This window comes from Cavia porcellus, unplaced genomic scaffold, assembly GCF_034190915.1.
Source record: "Cavia porcellus strain 051 isolate PalLab524CR breed Dunkin Hartley unplaced genomic scaffold, mCavPor4.1 scaffold_6, whole genome shotgun sequence".
In the NCBI taxonomy this organism is placed as follows: domain Eukaryota; kingdom Metazoa; phylum Chordata; class Mammalia; order Rodentia; family Caviidae; genus Cavia; species Cavia porcellus.
Window position 1 is genome coordinate 84575318 of NW_026947489.1, and position 16887 is coordinate 84592204.

Below are 16887 nucleotides of genomic sequence, written 5' to 3' on the forward strand. Positions count from 1 at the left end.
ATGAGAAGGTATGACCTAGCTAGGAAACTGCTAAAATTACCGGCGCCACAGAGACCTCAGCAGTGGCCCAGCGCAGATTCTTATCCTTACCCCGACAACTGTAATGCTGATGAAGGGCTCGGACCTGCTGGAGCAGACTCTCTAGAACTTCATTCTGTCCCTTGTGTCTGGGCTCTCTGTCGTCGTAGTCTTTCCAGTCTATTGAACAAAAGAAACAAACAGAGGAAATTTAAAAGCCAAGGAGGCTTCTTCCCTGCCCTGCCTTACAAGTTGGGGTTTTTTCTCATACTACCCACAGATTCCATGGATGAGCACCCAACACATGCAGAGCTGGCAGGCAATGCCAAATATTTGGAAGCTACCATTGTTCAGAGTCTTGTGCAAAACAGTAATTGTGGTTGATTTCTTGTGTTGGGCAGTTTTAGGGCAAGAGAAGACAGTAATTGAAAGCCGAAAGAAAACAGAAAATTTAAGGAGTCCAATCTCTCCTCTCCCAGCCGGGCTTCCCTTGTCAGCATCCCATGTCCTAACCAGTTCCCAGGTAACCTTTCTACTCAGCACCCCAAGTCTCAACTGGATTTCTACAGTAGGAAAGAAAAGGGTGGGAATGTGCAGACTAGATGAAATCCACAGTCCCAATGCTTTTATTGTAGGTTTCACACTTTTGGCCAAATTGACATTTCTTTCCAAGGAAAGAGCCTATGTCAGATGCCAAGAAATGGAAATCTACATTTTGCTCTAATGAATGTCTGCTTTGGTTAGCTGGCACAGCAACCTCTGCACATACTCTGAGCCACCAACCACCCTGTCTGCTCAGTCTCTAAATATACAGTATTAGCTTACATGGCAAATTTAAATTGCAATACCCACTGAGATTTTTTTCTCCCCCTTCTATTTTCATTCCATTTGGCTATAATGATATCAGGAGTAATAACTCATATGGGACTAATGTCAAGATTCTGCTGTCTCCAACTCCTTGAGTTTTTTTTCAGCAGGTCAGTTATTTCATGGTCTACCTTTTTTCTCCTTTATTTTCCCTCTGCTTTTCCTCGCTGAACCTTTTAAACGCAAAAGCTTAACAGTGCTTCTTAGTTGAAATGCGTTCTATAAAAATGTTACTTACTCTTCTCTAGAAAATCCAGTCAGTTCACAAGTGTTTCTTGAACTTAAGTTTTAGCTGAACAAGTTTTAAGTTCCTGTCGAACAGATTTATTTTATTTATTTTCTTTGGTACCAGGGGTGACAGAACTCACCACCTCACACTTGCCAGGCAGGTGCTTATATTGCTGAGCTAAATCTCCAATCCACAAACAGATTTATTTTAAAATATGCAGTCTTCTTCATTCAGAAACTTAAGCATATGTCGTATCAGTCAAAGACAGGTAAAAGCATTTCATTTTGGTCCACCCAAAGCCTAAGAGTAAAGTGCATTTAAGAACACAAGTTGTGAAGTAAGAGACAGCTCCTTGTGAATCCTGGCTTTTCTCAGTCCTAGCTCATTTTCTGTGTATATGGACAGGGCCTCTACTCCTTAGTCTGAGAAATAAGGGTAGCATCTACTTGTGAGATTTTTCTGAGGATTAAATAGGGGGTGTATTGGATATCCATTCCAGCACAATGCCTATTGCGTGACAGGTATTCAGTAAATAATAACTTAGAGTAAAACCAATTCATTATGGAAACAATTTTTACTCTGTCAATAGGTTACCTATGGAGTTAGGGCCCTTAGAGATTTTCTAATTATCTTTCTTTCTTATTCTCTTCTATGTTTAGTTTTCAGTTTGACCTTTTGGGACACTGAGGCCCAGAGACAATCATTCCAGGCCTGTTTCAGTTGTCAGTGGCATAGCCAGGGCTCTAATATAGTCTAGTGACCATACATAGAGTACCCATGTTCATTTCACTATACCAGGATATTTTTTCCCTCTTGGGAAGGAAGGTCAGAAGCTTGGGTGGAGTTTGAGTGGCAGGGCTTGGCTGTGGTCAACTCTGGAGACAGAGAATTGGCAGAGGTGGCTATTGTAGACTATTTGTTCCTTGTGGGGAAGAACCATGACTTAATCTCTCTTTATTTCATTTTTGTTCTCTGTGGCAGTGTGATTTAAAATTTCTTTTTAGGTTATGTGAGATTTAAAAGAAATAATGTAAGTAAAGAACCGTTCTGGGGCTTAGGAGACACATTATATTGTTGGTGAGGCACTGAGAATAGAAGTGTGATGGTGTCCAGTAGGCTGAACTAGGGAAGGATTTTTACTTGGAAATTTGACAAAGTTTGAGAAAATAACTACCAGTGTCTCTACTAGTAATAGCGCCCCTCCACCTTTGGGCAGGGTGAGAATAAAAATTGTCATCTTGGGTTCCCTAAGGCTACTATTGGTTTCTTCTCTTGAATGCATGCATCTGAAGTGTACATAAGATGAACAAGATAATGAATTTGAGTGAGACTCCAGAGTGACTGAATTACTATTTGGCCACGAACATGCTAATATATTCTAGTGAGGGTTAATGCTGCCATCAGTGCAAGGGGAGATGAAACAGATTTGGCTTTTTTAGCTGAAGCCTATCCATCAAACGGTATGCTAGATCTGATGAATTTATGATACATTAGAAAACTGCCAGGACTAAATTGCAGCCGAAGTGAATACTAGACAGAATGCCAAGGTTTTTGGAAAGAATGAGTTTTTCTGGTAGATGTTTGGAAGGTTCTGATGACTATATAAAACAGGAGACTTTAGGGGTGAGGGAGAAAATTGAAAATATATTAAGAAATCAGGAACCTGACAGGAGTAAACTTAGCATGGTAGGAAAAGAGCAGATTGTGCCACATAATATGGCTCACTGTTCTTGTAATGAGACACTTCAGTTGCAACACAATGCAGAGCTTACATTCACTGGCCATATCAGGGTTTTCTTGATCATAACTCAGACAAGCCTGTCTGGGTGCTTTTCTCTTATTATGTACCATACCATATAATGTAAGTCTATAAAAATACATTAAGACCTTTTGTAAAAATATAAAAATGTTTTATAGCTTACTGGAACATATTACCAAATTTCCAATTATTCTGTCATGTTAGAATACACTGTCTTCTAGTAAATATCTGAATATTGATACATGTTGCATCACAATGTCATACTCTGTTTATAAATAGAATGGAAACATTTTTAGACTGTTCTTTCCAAGTGATATGGCCTGTCTGCAACAAGTATAACCATATGCTAGGGTTTCATTTCTTAATTACACCTACTAAACAAATACATTGTTTGTATTGCTATTTAATGCTAATTATCAATATATAAAATGACTTCTCCATGTCCTGAACAATTGTTTTGTCATTCTGGAGAGACCTTTACAAGTGAGCTATGAGATGATACCTGAATAGAATTTGCAGTTTACAGAACCTGAACATCTGACCTTTGCAAGAAAATGCATCCATATGCAGATCAGAAATTGCATGGGATATGGATTTAGAGTGTGTTCTCTCCTACTTCTCTTTCAGGTCAACAGAGACCAGTATTTGTGTACTTTTCTGTATGCTTTCTACCTTTCCATCTCCAGTAATACACACTCTCCTCTCCATGTGATCGACTCCCTTAACATCTCTCCCTTGCAATTCATTTGTGTCCCTGATAAATCTTCAGTAACAAAGATGTCCAAATATGACTGGAATCATTCAATTATCAAATGTGAGGGGAGTTAGGAGCCTTGGACATCGCCAGCATTTGTGGTCTAAGTCCATAAGTGATCTAATAGAGCTATTGGAATCCACTGAAAGTGGTAGTCAGCATGGTTGGCAGACCCTTAGTCTGCTTGTCTGCCTGCAGCAGGGCTCTGCTAGTTTATGCAGCACAGATCAGAAACATACAGACCCTTGACAAATTCTGATTTATCTCCTGACTGAGACGTATACTATTGATAATGACCTTAGGTAATGACTTCTCTGAATCCCAGTGCACAGATTGGACTGCGAATTTACTTCAGTGTTAATAGTTCCCTCACCAATAAAATGGATCAATACATATAGAGTACTTAGATTCAGGTCTGTGTGAAATGAGTCTTAAAAAAGTTTTTCTCTAATGTTGATGGTGATACATGGGATCATAACATTGATGCTTATCCAAAAGACAGTATGGAGAATGAAGAATTGCAGTGAGAACTAAGAGAAATTATACATGTAAAAACCTATAATATAGGACTGAGGATATAGCTCAGTGGCATAAGCGCCTGCCTGGCAAGTGCAAGTGCAAGGTCCTGAATTCAATTCCTGGTACCAAAAACAAAAAGGAAAAAAACCCTATCATATATTGCTTGATTCATAGTTGATATTGAAAGTCTATAATGTATTGCTTGAGTCATAATTGATATTAGCTATTGTTATAAAGCTTAAAAACCTATATAAATCCATGCACTAGAATATTAAACCTGTGCTCTCATAACTCAATTGTATACTGTAACATTTTATAATTATCAAGACATACAAATATACCTTTCCTGATTATAGATGAACCAATTCTTCTATGGAAAATTCCCAACATGTGTATTTTTTCACATAGTACTTGTACTACAGAAATGTTTTCCACACAATGACTGGCTTAATAAAATGCCATTTTTAGTGGTTGTGTTCAGTTCTATAGTATAAATATGAATATTTTCATCATACTTAACTTTAAATTAATATTGGATAGTTCTCCCCATGACACATGATATTTCACTGTTATCAGTTTACTGCCACGGTACACATCTTTGTACATTATTGCTTATCTGCACCTCTGTTTCCTTAGGTTAGATTCCTAAGTTTATAATTATGGGATAAAAGAAAATAGATTTAAAAAAAAAAAGAATAGATTTTCTTAAGGCAGTAGATGCAATATGGCACATCGTGTTCCATAAAGTATGTTTTACTCTCATTAGTGACATTCTAAAAAGTTGAAAACATAAGCCAGAGCCATGGACTAATGACAAAGACAAATCAATCATACTATCTATCTGGAAATGTTCCTCTGACTAATTACATTTTCTGATTAATAGTTACCAACCATATCAGGAATGAATTATTCATCTTCAAGTGATTTTTCAGCTAGTATTATACATATTATAGATTATATTTGCTATGGAGTGCCTGTTAATAAAAAAGCTTTTCTTCTGGTAAAATGTCAGATTAGTAAAACTTGTTAGGTTTTGTTCTGTGAAACTGATGTGTATCTACCCAGGGAGAGGAAAGGGAAGATGAGAGCTAAAATGAACTGTGAACTCTGGGCCAGCCACTCACACATGTCACCACTCCATCCTCACTAAAACCCTGTGAAAGAATATGACCCAATACGTCCTGCAGATGTTGATTCAAAGCTCTGTGAGTTTAAGTAACTTTTGAACTAATTTCGATAGAAAGGTACAGTGGCTATCAAGTTCAGTCATTTTGGTTCCAAATTCCCTCTTTCACTCCAAGAAGCTGCCTTCCTGTGGCCATATTTGCAAAGAAATCATTCATTTTGTGGCCAAGAGGCTGCCCTACAGTCTTGTGGGTGGCAAGCAATGGGAGAAGAGAATGGCTAGTGGTGCTTGGAGTTGGAATCTGTTGACCTGCTGGAGAGTAGCAGCCACCACCTACTAGAAGGCGAGGCACATGCAGGTGTCGTCGTCTGAGCCGGTCCCCATCCTTTCATGTTATAAGCTGAGACTTGGACGAAATATTGTTGTCCCTGCAAAGAATTGAAATAGGTAATACATCAGACATTTTACTTGATCAGCTTTACCCTAGAAAGAGATCTGTTTACTAACTTGCTCATCTCTTTGGTGTTCCCAATGTCCATGCCTTTTTTTTTATTACTGTTTTTTATATATTATAGCAACCATATTTAAAATGTCCTCTTAGCTTCTGTGTACTTTCTTGCTTTCAGAATTGAGACACATAATTACTTTTTCTCATCCTTCCTCTGTGAAGTCAACTATCAATTTTTAAAAGCCATGCAGTGGGGGCTGGGGATTTAGCTTAGTGGCATAACCATCGGCCTGGCAAGTGCTAGGTCATGAATTTGATCCCTGGTACCAAAAAAAAAAAAAAAAAAAGCCATGCAGTATTAAAAGATTTATCAAAAAGCAGTGATCCTCCCCACCCTTACCCCTTTCTCCCTATTTTATAATTTCTAGAGGCAACAACCATCACCCTTCTTTAGCTGATTAACTTACTTTATAAAATTAACAACAGTAATAAATATCTTTTCAAATTAGTGCATTAAAAACCTGTCTTATTCTTTCACTGGCTGCATAGTACTCCACTGTAACAAATACCATCATTTATTTAGCCAGTTTCTCATTGGTGAACATTAGATTGTTTCCATTTTATGCTACAATAAATAATGCTGCAATAAATGTATGCTTCTCAGCTTTTCAAGAATTTTTTAAAAATTATTTTTCTGATGTGACATCAGTTTTATAGCCATTACTGAAGTATGGCTTATATCTTTATTTTTTATGGCATTAAGAATTAAGGAGCTCTTTCTGATTGATAAAAACTGCTAATGTGTTTTGCATGATTTTATTTTTTGCTTTGACAATTTTCCTTTTTCCTAATGAATGCAAAGGTGTTTCGGAGAATCCAGCATTTGAAGAAATGTTGCTTGCAAAAATTGTAAAATGGTATCTGAAGTTAAAAAAAAAAAACCAGCAAACCTTTGTAGAGCCTTTGCTAGGGATTTAATAGTATTGATCTTAACACTATTGTGAAGTTAAATTTCTTTCTAATATTTAAAATGGGTTTCTATGCACCTCAAGGCTATAGGGATTATGTAAAAGTGTAAATCTGCTTCCAGGCTTTTATATGATTAGTATAGTGTCTGCCTTGCTCTTATTGGATGGCCAAGTGGAAAAACTTAATCCCTGTAGAAATTAGTTCAGATATTAGTGAAAACCTCTTTGGAGAGTTTTCCATTTTTATCACCATATCCCTTTTTTCTTTTAAGCATTGAAAATTCCCTAGAGTTCTTTCTGGCTCTGTTCCATCATGTGAGCCATAGGGTTGGAATCAGTCTTCTGCTGATACCATCTCCGGGGGCCACCCACTCAGGGGTTTGTTTGCTCTGGTAATCCACAATTCTGGCCTCTGGTGTAGACGTGCGATTAGGACTAAAAGTCAGGATTTTTGGTGGTGACCCAAACACCAAGAATTCTGCTAGAATAAGCTGGTTCAAACTTAGAAAGATGCATCGTAATGCAGCTTTTCAATGCTGGGTTTCAGGATTATATTTTACAGATAACTGTTTTAGTTCACTAACTTTTAAGAAAATAACAGCAAAGCTTTCCCTCTGCTTTTTTCATGCAAATGTTTTAAGATATTATTTGAATTGGACAACAAATTCATTTTAAGTTCTATTTCTAAAAATTTTGCTTAAAAAGGATTTTTTTTGTCATTTGCATTGTATTTGAGGACATAACAAGTTTTGTTCCTGTGTAAAGTAATTTATTGTGTTTTTGTTTTTTACATTTCATATGTTCATATGGTTCACACTTCCACAAACAATTACTGTTTGAGTTTAGACTGGTTAAATAAATGTGGTTTATTCTAGTTTTTCATTCACAGCATAAATTGATTTAGGTTACTAAGAAATACAACTCCACAATATATAGTTTCTTTTTTTGTAAAAGCAATTTTAGCAGATTTTTTTTCCTCCTTTTTAATCAAGGGAAAAGGATTTCTCTCAGGAAATTGTGTGACTCCAATTGATGACTGATCTCAACTGAGGGTGTGGGGGTGAGGGCTAGATGAGGCTGTTATTTTTACCATCAGACAGAGAGTCAAAATTGGATCTCTCAGAGCCTTTGATCCCTCTGAAGATTAGACTGTGATCCAGAAAGCAGCAGCTTTCAAGGCTTGCATGAGGCCAGTCTTTTTCTGATCTCCTTAGAACATTGCAGCTTACAAAGTGGTTCATGCTGTCTGCTTACTCCTTTGTGAAACCCAGATTATGGATACCAGACATATCACACTTAATGAGTGGCAGTTGTTGCCAGGGGCCCGGGTGTTGGCTGTTGCTTCCAGAGTAGACATTTGCTATCAACATCTCCACACAAATATCAGCGACACGAGACAGCCAAGTATGCCAGGAAGACATTTACCGTTGTAAGTCCTGTGATTGTACATCTCAAGGTATGCAGGTTATCCATGATGATTTCTCCAGCCAAAGGAGAAAAGTCTTTAGATTTACTCCATTCCACTGGAGGGATGGGGCCAAGGGGAGAAGAAAATAAAATTCAGTCACATGTCAAGAAACACCACAGAAACTCTATGATCTTCTCAAAAGTGGTATTTGCAAGCCTTTTTCCTTATACCAGCACATCTAATGAGCCTCCTTGGGATGTGAAGTCAGTTTCTAAGTTCACCACTATTTTTTTAATAGAGGAGTCAAAAAAAGGTAATGATTCAGTAGTCATTGATATACCTTATGGATATTTTTGAACCTCGGTAGATATGCTATATTATGGTATCTGTACATTTTTGATGTTCTTAATGTGAGATATAATCTGTATTAAATATACTGCTTGATGACAGGGACATGCACTGAGAATTTGCATCACTGGGCAATTTTGTTTTTTTGTGAACATCACAAGAAAGTACTTAGACAATTAAATGAGCTATATTGTCACTTTACTAGGTAACAGGCATCCATTCCATCCTTGACAGAAATGTCCTTATAGGGTGTATGATAATGGTACAGTATTGCACACACAGCCATTCCTGTGTGTGTGCACATATGCATAGTGGGACTCACAATGAGGTACATATAATCATAGTTGATTGTATGTATATGGAGAAAAAATCACTTAAGGTACCCAGAAACTAAGGGTACCTTGAAACTACCTTCTGTTTACTCCCCAGTTATGGCTTCTGTGTCATTTTCAACTGAAACTTCCCTTTCAAGGTTCCAGTGGCATTCTCAACCCACATAATAAAGCTCCTTTTACTTCCTGCACATCCTTTGAAACCCCTTTCTTCTGCAAACACTCTTCTTTTAGTGTCTTGTATAGTAACTCTTTCTTGTCTTCTTTTCCTCCTCCCTGAAATCTTCTTCCAAGCATTATCATTGGCTTATTTTAAGCCTTAGGATGTGGGATTTGTAGCAGACTTCTTCAGTTCTCTTCTGTCCTGCCATTCTCAGGGTAGATGCTCATTCTTGGTTAAGTCATCCAAGTTCTAATGCCCTGTTTTATTGTGGCACCATGTTCTTTCATAACATTTTCCATGGGTTATAAAACCATGGATAGGAGAGATATATCATGCATCATGGGTAAAGCATGTCTTAACTGAGTGTTTATACATGGCGGGATTTAAGTCAAACTGTAATGAAGCAGGGGCTTAAGGAGCTGAAGTCACTCAGAAAGCCAGGTCTCTTGTGTTTCTCAACTTCATGGTGACAAACTAGGGTTTAGAAGATTTAAGGTACACGCTCCATAACACTTTTGTAAGTAAAAATCAATGCAGTCCATCTCCAAATCTTGCTGTTTCTCTTGAGCCATTTATCCTCTGCTTTGGAGCTTGCTGTCCCTAATTTCTCTGTTCTTCCCCGTGTCCCTGGGGTTCTGGCTTACTTTACTGACTCCCTTCACATTTCTCTCTTTGTAGATCCTCATCACCAGCCTCTTTTCCTACATCCTGTCACTTTTGGCCTCTCTGGATTTTGCAGCCTTCTTTGCTTTCTGTTTTTGTTTGCCCTCTCCTCTGCTTTTCCTACATTTTGGCTATCAGAATTCCTCTTCTTTTCCTTTCCCTGTGATGGGATGTTCACTGAGGGTTTGTTTCTTGGTTTTTGTTTTTCACTCTGAATACTTTGTTCCTTATGGTTGACCTTATCTTTTATAGTTTCCACTATGAGTCTTAAAGCTAGATCTAGCCTCTCTTTTGAGTTCTGTCTCGTATAAATCTCTACCTGAATGTTTCTCTATCAATTTGAATGTTTTCTAAGTACCTTTCTTCAGTACCTTTGCCTGTTCTTTCCCTAGTTCCTTGCAATCAGTTGCTCATTAAACTCAGTAGTTTTTACTTTGAAACTGTCTCTTGTTCTTCTTTTCATTGTGCCCCATTGAGATACCTCTAGAATAGGCCTTTATAGTCATAAACATCAACTTTGCAAGTTTCCTAATGGATTTTTCCTGTTTGTCTCCTCTAAAATATTTTTACAGTATCTGTTTGCTTTAAGAATCAAATGAAATTTTAATAAAGCTTTTAAGGAGCCTAATTTCTGGTCTTCAGATTATATCATTCTCCTCATCTCCTGCCAGAAGAAACATTGTCTTCTATAAGCCCCTATTATCTGACTATTATTATTACTATTTTAGTTTTCTGCTTCTGTGTCTTTGGCTCATCTTCCAATCTTTGCTTAGTGAAACTCTGGTAATCCTTTAAGACCTCACAAAGTCAAGTCTAAATCCCCAAGGATTAATTAATTGAATATACCTGTTTTTGTTCACTCATGGTCTTTTACTCATATAAAAATAAGATTTATTACTCTCTAATATGTTTTATGATATGTGTCTTTTTCTTTTGTTAGATTGTGAGAAACGAGATTAGGAAGAATGTCATTCATTATTTCCTCTATAGTAATCTACATATATTTGATTGAATATGTGTGCACATGTGCATGTACACACACATATGTATATCCCCAAACAAGACTACATTTTGTTCCTCCATTTTGTCTTATGTATATGTGTACATTCACACACACTTGTATCCTCAAAGGCTATAGTCTTTTCTCCTCTCCAGTATTGTATATGTATTTTATCTTAGTGTGTGAAAGGAACAGTTGAGGGAGTTATTACAAAAACAAAACAAAACAAAACAAAAACAAGTAGCAAGTTTGCACAGATATCTAGGAAGAACCAAATATACAGGAATATTCTAGAGGCAACACTATCCTTGGATGCTACTGAGGCATACATGATCCATTGCTGTGGAGGAGGTCCAAATGGAAGGGTTAGAGTAAAAGGCTTTTGACTCCAGACAAAGAATTCAGGGTGGCTTCCTAAACTAAAAGATTCACAAATGATTAATGAGAATAATACCTGGTGATTTGGCAAGTGATTAACAAGAAGTTGCTCAAAAATACAATGTTTATAATTTCTGTTTAAAATACTTAAGCTACAGTTCAGTTTGGAATGAAAACTTGTTCTATTGAAATGTTTTATGACATGTTTCAGGTGGGAAAACAAGACTGGATTTCTTGGAAAATGGAAGCAGGTTTTGCTTTGTGAGTTAAAGAATTTTAAACAGTGAAGTCTAATTAGATCTTATAACACATCTGAGTTCCAAAGGGAAAGGGATTAAGGAACACATTATATTGGAGGGAAAAAAATTCTCCTTGTTGGAGTGGCCAATCTGTTCGGGGAGATCTACAGTCTTTGCCTTATATGTACTTCCAGGTTGGTCAACTCCTTTCAGGCAGCAAGCCATATAGAAATGTAAGTGGCTTATGGTCATTTAAAGAATGAGAAGGGACGCAGAGTGAACAGGAGTCACTCTGAGAACACCTGGAATTTGTAGAAAAGCATCTCCTTGTGTTCTTCCTGGAGAGCTGTTCATTGGTAAAGACTTCATATTAAAGGCCCGGGAAAATAATTTACAAACCTACTCTAAATCCCTGAAGGGTTGGGGAGGTATGCATGTGAACTTTAAAACTGTATAAGGCTGGTAATTTTAAGATAAAGATCAGAAAAACTGTTTCTACTTAAGTTTGGGAAATAGATACAGGGTCTAATCATTGCAACGGCTCATAGCAGTTAAAAATTAGCAAGAAAGGTGACAGACATATTCATTGTTTATATTCCTTAAGTTTTGTTTTAATACTCCTTAAAATTTAGCTCTGACTCAAACTGTAATTCACTGTATATCCAATAACCGAATATTTTAAATGGGAAGCTTTGTTATTTGTAATCAGCATTTCATTTTAAATCTAAGATTTTTAAAAGTATAGAGTCATTTGGGGGAGCACTCTAATTTGATTATGAATTGTCTCCTCTGAAACTCACATTGAAATTTGGTTCCCTGTGTAGCAGGATTGCAAAGTGCTGGGGCTTTTAAGAGGTGATTAGGTTGTTAAAAGGGATTAAAGACTTTCTCACAGGAGTGGGTTAATTCTCAGGGGACTGGATTAGTTACCACAAGAGCATATTGTCACACAGCAAGGCAGCCCTCCGTTTTTGTTTGCGTGCTCCTGTTCACCATTCTGCTTTTTCTGTGAGTTAAGGTAGCACCAGGCCTTTGTGGTGCCATCTACTTGGGCTTCCCAGCCTCCAGAACCATGAGCCAACACAAATCTCTGTGCTTTATGAATTTCTCAGTTTCAGATATTTATATTCATAGCACCAGAAAATGGACTGAGACAGGCAGGGAAGTTCTAGCTTCATACCACCACTGCCTGATGACAGCTGTTTATTAAAGCACAGTTTGGACGCTTAAGAAGAAAAAGAGCACCTGAAAGTCTGGCCCTGTCAACTGAAGTTTGGAAAGTGATGAGAAATGCCACAGAATTGGTGACAGAAGCAGTCAGTTTTATAACTTGAAGTGTTGGTGTTCATAATCAGAGCATCATTTAAGGCTCACTTGAATTTCAAGCCTCATGGAGCATGTGGACTAAGTGACTCGTACACCCCATTTTAGCTGGTAACACTAAAATCTCAGGCCAGCTTTTTGAGGGGTGAGGACTGTATAAAAGTGAAAGCATAAGGAAACAGTACTTCTCTTCCTATTAGCTTCTCTTCAATTGGTTAAAAAAAAAAAAAAAAAAAACCATAAAACCTTCTATCCTGGGAAGCTTCTTTCTAATGTCCCTGATGCCTCATAGTGCAGGGCTGTTTCGGGCTGTCACACATTACCAGGCATATACTGGGAAGGTTAATTCTTTGCCTCACCTACATCTTCCACTTAGTCTCATCTTGACTTCAGATCCATTGCTTGCATTGTTTTCTGTCTTCATAGGTGTGCTGCTTGCCAAAAGCTGCCCCTTCCTTCAAATGACTTTGGTTCAAAGTTCCTTCCTTACCATAACATTCCCTAACTTCCTAAAGGAAGCATCCTTGCCAGTTTTCTCTCTTGTATTTTTTGTATTGAATTTGTTGCATTGTTTCGTATTTTTGTTTTTAAAAGATCGGTTTATAAGCTCCTTGAGAGCAGAGACCCTGTCTGATTAAAGTCACTTTTTAAAGCACCTATCTTAGTTCATAGTACAGGGTATGTGGCTCTACAACTATTGGATGAGTTGAGTGCTTGATTCTTAAATTTGAAACATGTAAATCCTAAGGTAGAAGAAATCTGATGCTAATATATAGGTACTAAGAAAACTGTTAAAAAAGAGAAAAAAAATCAAAAAGAGAATATAAGTTGCTTGTGTTGCTCACTTAGGAGTTGAGATAGTGACTGATTCCTGGCCTCCACACTCAGGTATCCAGGATTCTTGTCCTACTGCATCTCAGAAACAAACAAACAACAAATAAACAAGCACTGTGTTTCCTATTTTTCTATCAGCTCTTCAATGGAACCAAAACAACATTCTTACTGGTCACACTCACCCTGGCGCCTTAGCTAATGAATGGAATTTGGCTAGACTGCACAGCCCAGCACCAGAACATTATGAAATCTTCCTCTGATCCATCTAAATGTGTAGTTTCTAACCTCCCAGACTAGCCATAGCTTAAGAGGAAGAGCAAGGGAGGAAAGGACATGCCGAGAAACCAAGACAAAGATCAGAAGTTATTTCTAGAGATGAGAAGTGGAATCTTGGTGCAACACAACCCGCTCAACACTTAAATTGAGAACTGACATGAAAATCTGAAACCTGGAATTTTAGCTCTGGCAAAATACGAGGTTGGTGCTGCTTGCATTTTTTATTTTAAATTCCCTTGGTAGTCCCAGGAGCAGGGGCATGCATTACTTTCAAACAAGAATCTTTATTGTTTGCATAGCACACAGTCACCCAGTTAATTAGAAAAACATTTTTTTCCCAAATTAAATTTCCCTAGAAAAACAATAATTTAAAAGAAGGGCAAAAGGCTTTTTTTTTTTTCTTTTTGACACTAAATCTTATTGCACCTACCAATTCTACAAAATTGAAAGCACAGTTAGAATTGGAAGTACATATTCATTTATTGTCAGTTTCCACCATCCATAAAAGTAGTCTGAGTCTTTCTGCATATATTCTGTACTGTCTAGTTTTGCTTGTGCTACGATGAGAACTCCACAAGTGACAGTTCTAGAATAGAGATTATCTAAACATTCAGGTTTTTGAAATGTACAAAAATGACTGAACCCCTTCTTTTTTTCCCCCTTCCCTCACCCTTCTCTTCTCCAAACTTCCTCTTTTTATGGTAACAGATTGAACTCCAGGTCTTTACACTGACCTATGTACCCAGCCCTTTTTAAACTTTTTATTTTGAGATGAGATCTTGCTAAGTCACTAAATTGCTCAGGTTGGGCTTGAACTGGCAGACCTACAACCTCAGCCTCCCATGATGTTAGGATTACAGGCATGTGCCACTATGCCTGGCTGCCATTTACTTCTTAATTTCTGCTCTAATATTTATTATATGACAGCTCTTACATAAATTTATCTTTTTCTTAATCTTGCATTTCTAACTGAAAAGAATTACTATTATTATTCTTCTTACTACTGTTAGTTTTCTGTCTCCTTTGCTTGCACGAAGTATTTGTTGAATGAAAACTTGTCAGCCAGAGGCCCAGCTACTGCCACTTCATGTCTTCCATGATATCCCTAGAGCTTCATCTTTCATGCAGTTCCCTGGCCCCTTTGCCAGAGCACTTTGATCAAAATTTCCTTCAGTGTTTTCTGTAGTTTGGGAATGAGTGTCTCAGTAATCTGCATTGGTGGAGATACTGGAACCATAAATAACCCTCAAACCCCAGGTCACCCAGAGACCCTTACTTTTTTTAACCTTAGGAAGCTCTTTCTCTCCCTCTGTCTCTCTGACTTTCTCTGTCTCTGTCTTGTTCTCTCTCCCTTCCTCCCTCTCTCCCTCTCTCCCTTTCTCCCTACTTCCCTCCCTCTCTCCCTCCCTCCCTCCCTCCCTCCCTCTCTCCCTTTTTCCCTTAATAGATTTATTCGTTTTCTTAGAAAATTAAACCAAGAATTGGGAAGCTCTCAGATGATTGTGGAGTATAGAGCACAAAATACATTCATGCCACATCTAAGACTGTGAGTCATGATAGTGTTGCTTTTAGGGGCAGCACTCATAGGGAGGTGGAGGAAGGTGAAGCTTGCCTTGAATCCACCTTTAGATAGGATACATGAAGGCGGGAGTTCATTCATGTAAATTGTTATCATTTCAAACATTTTGTCAGCTCAGCCATCACTAAAAGTTAAATTATGCAACCTGAAGTTAAATAAACTGTATCAAAACCAGACAGCAAGGGGCTGGGGATTTAGCTCAGCGGCATAAGCACCTGCCTTGCAAGCAGGCAGTCGTGAGTTTGATCCCCGGTACTGATAAAAAAGGAAAAAGACAAAAACAAAAACAAAAAACCAGACAGCATACACTTGAAACTCATTGCTTCTTATTTTACTGCTGTTTGTGGTCTTGAGGGTTTTGACACCTATTTATCTGTGGGGTGTAAATAATACATAATGATGGGGGGCTGGGGATTTAGCTCAGCGGCATAAGCACCTGCCTTGCAAGCAGGCGGTCCTGAGTTCAATCCCTGGTACTGATAAAAAGTTAAAAAAAAACAAACAAAAAACCAAAAAAAACCCAACCAAACAAACAAAAAATACATAATGATGTATTAACACACATTTCTGTTCCATCTTGGTTCATTGACATGTTGGGATTTTGAAGCTGATCATGGTAGGAATATTTACACCACGGTAATCAGCAGTTGCTGTAAATCACAGCAACATTATTTGATGAATGTGTAGGCCAAGTATCAGTAAACTGTAGTTCTTTAAGCCAAATCTGGCCTATGCCTTATTTTGTATGGTTTGAGAAGGATGATTTTGTTTTTTAGCACTTTTAAAGGGACTATAAAACACACACACACACACACACACACACACACACACACACACACACAGTGAGAGAGAAGGAGGGAGAGAGAAGACCATATAAAAGATACCATATGTGGCCTGCAAAGCCTAATATATTTACTTTCTGGACCTTTAAGGGAGAAATTTGATGACTGCTAGTTCAGGCTTAAGAAAGTAACAGAAAATATTAATAATGGAGGTTAAACTAGAATTTTCTGTGGTTTTGTAAACTGTACAGAAATTGAGAAAATTTTCTTTCAGTATTCAAAAACTACTCTGGTGTAACACATTCATGCACATAGATGTGTTTTTTTTTTTTTTCCAAGTGAGCCTTGGATAAATTACTAGATAAATACTAGGTGATTAATTATTCAAGTAGACTCTGGAAGATGAATGTGTACTGACTAGCAGGGTATAGTGTTTGAAGGGCATGGATTTCTTAGGCATAATTTAGGTGACATTCTGATGGCAAGAATCATGAACAAGGTACTCAACTCCCTTCAGGAGGCAGAAGTAGTCAGGGGAAGGAATCTGGGGCAGAAGGTCAGTTGCCAAGTATTCACCATGTAAGAAGTCTGACCACTGGTCAGACTCTAGGTCTTGGACAGCAAGGGATCAGGTTTCTTACATCCTTCTGCCTAAATCAAGACTGGCCCCCAAAACTGCCACAGGGCATGGCCTGCAACATGAGTGTTCATGAACCTGACTGAGAAGCCAGGCTAATAGAATTGGGCTGACAAATGAACCCCAAAGGTTGATTGTACGTGCCTGGAAGGACATACCAGCTAGTATTTTTGGTAGCATGAAAGAGCTCCACATCTAATCCTCTCTCTGGGCTTCATTGTTAATATATTTTGTTAC

General features: G+C 37.8%; 1 protein-coding gene across 1 annotated transcript in view; it reads right to left on the reverse strand.

Moving 5' to 3' along the window:
* Positions 1 to 16887, reverse strand: part of Ankfn1 (ankyrin repeat and fibronectin type III domain containing 1) — a 390235-nt gene that overhangs the window by 67140 nt on the left and 306208 nt on the right. Inside the window, exons 8-10 of the mRNA XM_013149456.3 lie at positions 8114 to 8211; positions 5610 to 5700; positions 91 to 198 (exon numbers count right to left, since the gene is read on the reverse strand). Of these exons, the coding sequence (XP_013004910.3) occupies positions 91 to 198; positions 5610 to 5700; positions 8114 to 8211 (297 nt within the window). The remainder of the gene's footprint in view (positions 1 to 90; positions 199 to 5609; positions 5701 to 8113; positions 8212 to 16887) is intronic.